At 44.9% G+C, this 7,563-nt stretch overlaps 1 protein-coding gene across 1 annotated transcript in view; it reads right to left on the bottom strand.

Moving 5' to 3' along the window:
* LOC106806302 (lipoxygenase homology domain-containing protein 1-like) overlaps window positions 1–7,107 on the bottom strand; it is a gene marked incomplete in the record, with an annotated part of 23,268 nt that extends 16,161 nt beyond the window's left edge. Inside the window, 5 exon segments of the mRNA XM_014808190.1 lie at window positions 308–397; window positions 928–1,091; window positions 5,031–5,081; window positions 6,122–6,274; window positions 7,101–7,107. Coding sequence (XP_014663676.1) covers window positions 308–397; window positions 928–1,091; window positions 5,031–5,081; window positions 6,122–6,221 — 405 coding nt within the window.
* Window positions 7,108–7,563: the final 456 nt, after the last annotated feature.

Below are 7,563 nucleotides of genomic sequence, written 5' to 3'. Positions count from 1 at the left end.
CGTACGTACGTACGTACGTTACGTAACGTTACGTTACGTACGTTACGTACGTACGTACGTACGTACGTACGTACGTACGTACGTACGTACGTCTCTCTCTCTCTCTCTCTCTCTTCTCTCTCTCTCTCTCTCTCTCTCTCTCTCTCTCTCTCTCTCTCTCTCTCTCTCTCTCTCTCTCTCTCTCTTCTCTCTCTCTCTCTCTATCTAACTATCTATCTATCTGTTTGTCTCTCTCTGTGTTCCCCGGCTTCTCTCTCGCTTACACCCTCTCTCGCTACCTCACTCTGTCTCTCCTTGTTGGACATACCGATTCCAGGTGCCAGCCCTCCCAGTCGTCCTGTCCTTCTCCAAGCCGTAACCGCACCTTCACGATGGGTCGAATGTTATGCAGTACCATCTAGAAAATCACACGACAACAAGATGGTCAGTCCACCGTAATGTACTGTTAGATCGGCTACGTTCTGTGTCTATACGGTTCTATGAACTGTATGACGTATTATTACTACTGAGAACAGACGAGAGCTGTGTCTTAGTTTGCTTCGGATCTTTTTCGAATCTTTGGATTCTGCTTTTGCTTTGGATCCTTGGATTCTGCTTTGGATTTGCATTGGATTTCTTCGAAGACAAGGTATAGTTGGAACAGGGGAAGGCGCCAATAGACACGGTTAAACAATGTATACTACGCAGTTCTATAGTTCATCGCAAAGGGTTATGTATAGTGCGAAAGGGCGAATGAATGTTGAACAACAATGAAGAAAGAAGAAACACAAGCTGATACGAATATCAGCAGCGATGGGGAGCAGGGATTGAGGGGACGGCATATCCATTTCTCGTCGAGAAGACTAGAACAAATAAACATATCAGTAATATAAACCTATAAGGTCATAACACACCCTAAACTACAGATGTCCGACCGATCATCCGTACCTCAAACAAATTTTCTGAATCCGGCCGCAAGATGGCGGGATCGTTGTTAACGAGTATGAACTCGTCGGAGCACGACAGTTGGCTGTAGGCGGTAAGATGGACGACGGGAGCGCTTGTAGGGTGAGAGTCGGCAGCCGTCTTCACGTAGACGTTGTACTCGTCGTCTGCAACAGACGCGTGACGGCACACATGACGTTACGCGTCACAATATGGCGTATGTCGCCGGGTACGCGTTCCTAATGCGCACCAGTAGGGCGGCGGGCGCTGGGCGGGGGGTGAGGGGTGGGGATTGTCGACTGACGTGCCGATAGGAAGTGATATGATATAGTATCCATTGTTAATTTATTTATTAGTCAATTTCACGTGATTTGGATTTCATCACTTCGTGCGCATGAAAGTTGTCGTGAAATCCATAGGCTGGTGAAGCGTGACAGACATCGGCCCTTTATGGCGAACGCGCCCTATATACGTTGCTTATGAGCAAAAAGGTCAAACCCGCATGCCCCATGTGCAATGCGCCATGCGCCCTGTTAAACACACCAATGTCCATTCGCAAATTATAAGGAGGGCGCTCACCATAGGGGGAAGTTTCTCACCGATCCATAGTGCATGCACAGGCTTTATAAATATATTTTTTTCATGGTAGATGATGCAAACTCTGACGTCATTGGCGACATAGATTTGTGTCCGCCAACCAAACACGCGGGACCCCCAATATCAAATTGCTACGGTCACATCTGCTACATCCACTATCATGCACGCAGACGTACACGCATAAACACACACACACACACACACACACACACACACACACACACACACACACACACACACACACACACACACACTCACACACACACAACACACACACACAATACACATACGCACACGCGCCACGCACGACGAACACACGCACACGCACACGAGCGTCGCACACGCCACAACAGCACGCACTACACACTAACACACACGACACGCGCGCGCGCACGCACACGCGCGCACCACAAACACAGCACAACCACACACCACAACAAGTTTCTACAAATTTTCCAAACACATTCGGTCATGCGGAATTATGAGACACTGCAGTTATAGTGAGAGGGGTCTATGTTCCCCCAGGGTACTGCCGGAACGTACTTGGGTACCGGGCGTCTGTCCGGTATCCGGAACCCGGTACCCTGGTTTACTATCTATATGCTAGACCGTACCCTCGCCTACCACTAACGAGTTTCTAGGATCGCCTAGCTTAACCGCTAGCCCTGACCCTAACCCTAACCAAACCCTACATTATCAGATAGTTACCAGCGTACGTTCCGGCTATACCGGACGCGTCCCAGGGTAACGTTCGGGCAGTCCCTGCGGGGACATAGACCTGATGAGCTGCAGGCTTGCCACGCGCAGTGCTCTACTATAACCAGTCCGCAAAGATGCGGGCTGGCGCGTTGAGGGTTGCAGCATGACACACAACAACGAGTTACGGCACGTTGTCCCGGTTTCGCGACGTCTTCCAGCCATTTCTCTAAAGCACGACATAGTCGACACGATTCGTACTTAAGTACGCGTGAGATTGAGACGCAGCTCGGCGGTGAAGTCTCAACCACTACACGAGCGTATTACAGCCCGCACGTACAACACACACCAACACACAACACACACACACACACACAACACACACAACACACCACACACACACGCTACGCACGCACGCACGCACGCAGCACGCCACGCACGCACGCACAACATGCACCACACACACACAACACAACACAAACACACAACACACACACACCCCGACAAGACCACATACAGGCATACGTCGTACTCTAGAGTGGAGAGAGAGAGAGAGAGCGTGTTTGATTACCTTCGTCCTGGGACAGCAGTTCTTTAACATTCAGTGCGTCCCGCATTAAGTGAGCAGGGAAGGGGCTATGGGGGCGCTGTGATTCCTCGTCCACTCCTTCTCCCGCCACGCAGCATAGACAAAATAAATTTGCAGAGAAATAGAAGAAGAGAAGAGAAAGAATAAAGAATTTGTTGCAAAGCGAATTTTTCCCCAATAGAGGGACTGTGTGTGTATACTTAGCAGAGAAAGAGAGAGCGAGAGAGAGAGATGGAGATGGGGTGGGGGGGAGAGATGAGAGAGAGAGAGAGGAAGATGAGAGAGAGAGAGAGAAAGCGCGAGCGAAGCACTGTCGGCTGGCGATAGGGGCTGCGTCGACCGCAATACCCGGATTAGAGTACAGCGGATGTACATCCGGAAGTGGACGATCATCACGGCCATGATTACATCGATGAGGAATTCAGTGCTCGTGTGTGTAGACTACAGCTTGCGTGTGCGTTGCAGTGGGAGCTATAGCAAACTATACGGTCTACGCGGACAGGACACACACATACGCTACGGGGCGCCAAGTAGGACATGGCTCATTTTGTACTATACTTGACAAATGAGTTTTGGGACAAAACTCATTTTGTGCCAAACTCATATCTGTCTCAAAACTCAATTTGTGAACACAAACATCCTTTTGCGAACAGACTTCAATTCTGCCTCTCCCAAAAGTCAATTTTGTGAACACAATGGTTCTTTTGTGAAACAAACTAATTCTATCAATCCTGTCCACAAACTCATTTTGATTAACCAGAACTCGAATTCTGTCAATTCCAGGTCCCACATAAACTCAATTTTGTTAAACACAAGCTCATTTGTGAACACAACTCAATTTGGTTGAACACAAACTCAATGTATCTGTCAATCCCTATCCCACCTGTCAATCCTGTCCCACAAAACTCAATTTTGTGAACACAAAACTCAATTCTGTCTTACAAAATTGAATCCTTTGTAACAAAAATGAATTTTGTATATCAGAATTTTACATCATTGGATTTTGTGCAACAGAATTGATTTTAGTGGTATAAAACTCAATTTTGTCTGGTTTTGTACACATAATTAACCTGTCCTGCATGGCGCCCCGTATACGCGGGCGTACCGCTCACAGAGGTGGTTGCTGTGGTAAACGTGCATGAATGCCTGCTGTAAAGCGATTCCCGAGTCCGAAAGAGTTGTACGGTGAAATTAGGCGAAGAACTGATAGCTAACGCATATATATATATATGTATATATATATAACAATATATATATATATATAATAATATATATATATATATATAATTATATATATATTTATTTATTTATTTATTTATTTATTCAGGTGTTAATTGTTATGGGGTAATTCGTGTCCATAATTAATAATTGCGAATGAAGAATGTGGACGTCACACATCAGTTTCCTTCCTACTACTGGACGTGTTAATATATAACATTGTGTCATTATATCTGTTTAATCTTTTATACCTGTAATCAGTGACATCTAATTACTACATCAATCACATGTAAGAGAGCGGCTGACGGGAAAATTAGAATGGCCGTTTCGCGCGCATGCGCTGTATACCATGCGCACATAATCGGAGAGCGGTGTACACTTTTGTGGCATTATAAAACTACTTTAGGTACTTCGTTGGACTCTGTAACAAGTACATGATTTTTATATCATAACGGAAGAATCCCTAAACTATGAATTTATGTTTTGAACCCACTCTCAGAAACAGAAAAGCGGACAGCATGCAATAAATAATAAGAAAAGCATGGTTATGACTGTATACGGCGTTTTCGCATTTTATAATTTAAAGCCGGGCGCACACGTGGCGATTTTTATCGCTAGCACTGGCGATTTTGTTGCCAGCAACAAAATCGCCGAGAAATCGGCACGTGTGCGCTGCATGGCGATGACGATTTTGACACCAGAAACTCGTCGCTGGAATATCAAACATGTTTGATATTTGTTGCCAAGTCGCTGAACAATCGCTACGTGTGCGCTGTACTGGCGACGGATTCAGGCAACAGTTTTTGGATTAACCAATCAAATGCATGATTTGAAGCACGTGATTAAACATGGCAGCGCTCGTGGTATGGAATGTACCGGCGTATTTGGACGCTCGCCCGAAACTGGACGACTACTAGCGATAAAAATCGCCACGTGTGCGCACGGCTTTAGATACAATAAATTATCGGACAAAGAACGTACACGTAGGGACATCGTCTTTACATACCGAGTGACAATTGCCGTGGTCCAAGCTCCTTCACCAGTCCAAGACTTTCTCCTATATATAACACGTAAATTTACCAAAGGAAATCAAAAACCTTATACGAATAAGACTGCGTCCGCCGTCGCCATCGTTACCAATGATCGTCAAGCATCCTAACCAACGTTCACGAATAATCCCATAGCCAAAACTAAGATCCGAATCCCTAACCTGAATCTCATCCGGTATCTCATCAGGTATCTCATCAGGTATGGATGAGTCATAATAAGTAATTTGTTTGACGTGCAACCGTGGCGGCGCCACTGTAGCAGAAATGTACAAAATAAAACGCTATATACTATGGAAGACCTGAGACGACATGCGACTTTTCGAGTTTCTGAATTTCCGATCAATATATATAAAGTGTTGAGAGAGTCGTAGAAAAAGTCCCAAAATAAACACACTGCGCATGCGTTATTCCGTGACATTAAAGCAGAGAGTCAGTTTAAATTTAGAATAGCCTACCGTGAGATTAAATGTGTTATTTAGCAGAAAATACTATTTGAATTTAGAATCCCCTTCGGTGAGAGTAAATGTGTGTTGTTTTAAGCGGGAAAAAACAATTTAAAATTTAGAATCCCCCTACGATGACAGTAAATGTGTGTTCTATTAAGCGGGAAGGCATAGGGCCTAATTTAAATTTAGAATCTCCGTCATAACGCATGCACAGTGTGTCTGTTTTCGACTTAAAAACATTTCTCAATGCGTGTTCTCACGTATTTACAATCTTTTCTGTGTGACCCTTGCTTGACCTCCATCTCTAGTACTATATAAGATACGAAATTCAGAAACTCGAAAACTCGGAAACTCAAAAAGTCGTATGTCGTTTCAGGGCTCCCATAATATACTGGAACGTTTCTAGTGGCATAGCATCAAGCATCATCGTGTGGCAATCATGCTCGGAAAGCGAGGAAGTGGAAGAGTAGGAAGAGGAGAAAGAAGAAGAAGATGAAGATGATGGGAAAGGGGTAGGGGAGGAGGATGAGTAGGGCCTGAAAGAAGACGATCATGAGAAGGAGGAAAGGATGATGAGGTTTTGGGTGATCGTTATAGCTCACCGCCTGGGTCGTCACTTGTCGGCGAGTTAACGGGGGTTGGGTCGGGATCGCCCACTAGCATCATAGTGGGGATGGAGAGCTGGGCCACGAGGTTATTCATTTCTTCCTGCAGCTCTGAGTCATCTGGTTCGACGACCAGTGAACCGATCTCATCTACGCATCAATGAAAGAGATCGTAGCAGCGCCACCTAGCGGCCGGGAGCAGCGATGGAAGCGACACGTCGTGGCAGACACTATAAATACTTGAAACTGAACTACTAAATGTACTGACCGCTACTGCAACTATGTCAAGCACGACAACAATAATGTTAATAAAACAACATGACAGACAACAATAGTATTATGAGAAACAAAAATAATAAAAGCAACAATAAAAATATCAATGCCAACATCGACATTGTTCGAATCAAAAACAATAAAAACAACGACAACAGTAACGTCAACAACAATAGTAATAAAGACAACTACAATGGCGACGCCAGCCACAGCAGCGTAAGCTACAGTAATGGTAACATTAGACCTTTTCACCAGCGAACATTGGGGAATATTAGCGGTTCCCTTAATTATTTTCGGGTGGCAATGCCTGCGTCTCAAATATCTCGTTTGATATTTTCCCTAGTCAGGTGACCTTTCTGTTGCACGGCAGTCTGCCCCGCACACACCGAAATATAATCGATGAATCGATGATAATATTTGATATCGAATAATTTTGAAGAATCATATGAACTGATTTGTATAATCATTTGAAAAACAGAGAAAGATTTTGAGGAATTTGAAGAATTTGAAGAAATTTTGAAGAATCATATGAAGAATTCCATCATAAAGACGATTGGATCTCGAATTCTCGGTGTGAAGGTCTGAGAAAACTAGCGATCATTAAACGCTAACAGCAGCTAGAGAAGGGATCGATAGATACTGCATGTTTGCTACCGCGCCACGAAACTGAGCGTCTACAGCCCCACCCGCCTCCCTCTCTTACCCTCCACCGTCGCTTCCTCTGTCTCATCGTCCGGCGCGATATCCGACGACTTCACCGCGTTGCTCGACGTCTTTCCCGACGTCTTTCCGCTCGAGTCCTTTGGCGTTCCGACTGCAAGTAGGTTAACACCGTCACTCCTAGTTATATTACACATGCTGTACGGTCACGTAGAATTCGGACAAAGTAGTATATATAGATATAGATACATAGTAGTGCATAGTAGTGTAGAAAATATAGAACAATATAATGGCATGTAGAGTAGCATATATTCGGATGAGAGAGATGTAGAAATATAATAGAATTAGTAGCCCCACACACATTATATTATCGGTTTCACAAGTCGAATACAATTCAGACGTAGATCGGTGGCTACAACAGAATGTCGGAAGGAATCCGGATGGATTGATTCTCGTTCGCGCGCGCGCGCGCGCGCGCGTGTGTGTGTGTGTGTGTGTGTGTGTGT

The sequence above is a fragment of the Priapulus caudatus genome, unplaced genomic scaffold (genome assembly GCF_000485595.1).
Source record: "Priapulus caudatus unplaced genomic scaffold, Priapulus_caudatus-5.0.1 Scaffold153, whole genome shotgun sequence".
Lineage (NCBI taxonomy): Eukaryota > Metazoa > Priapulida > Priapulimorpha > Priapulimorphida > Priapulidae > Priapulus > Priapulus caudatus.
The sequence above is the reverse complement of the archived record's forward strand: the minus strand, read 5'-3'. Positions and strand labels throughout refer to the sequence as shown.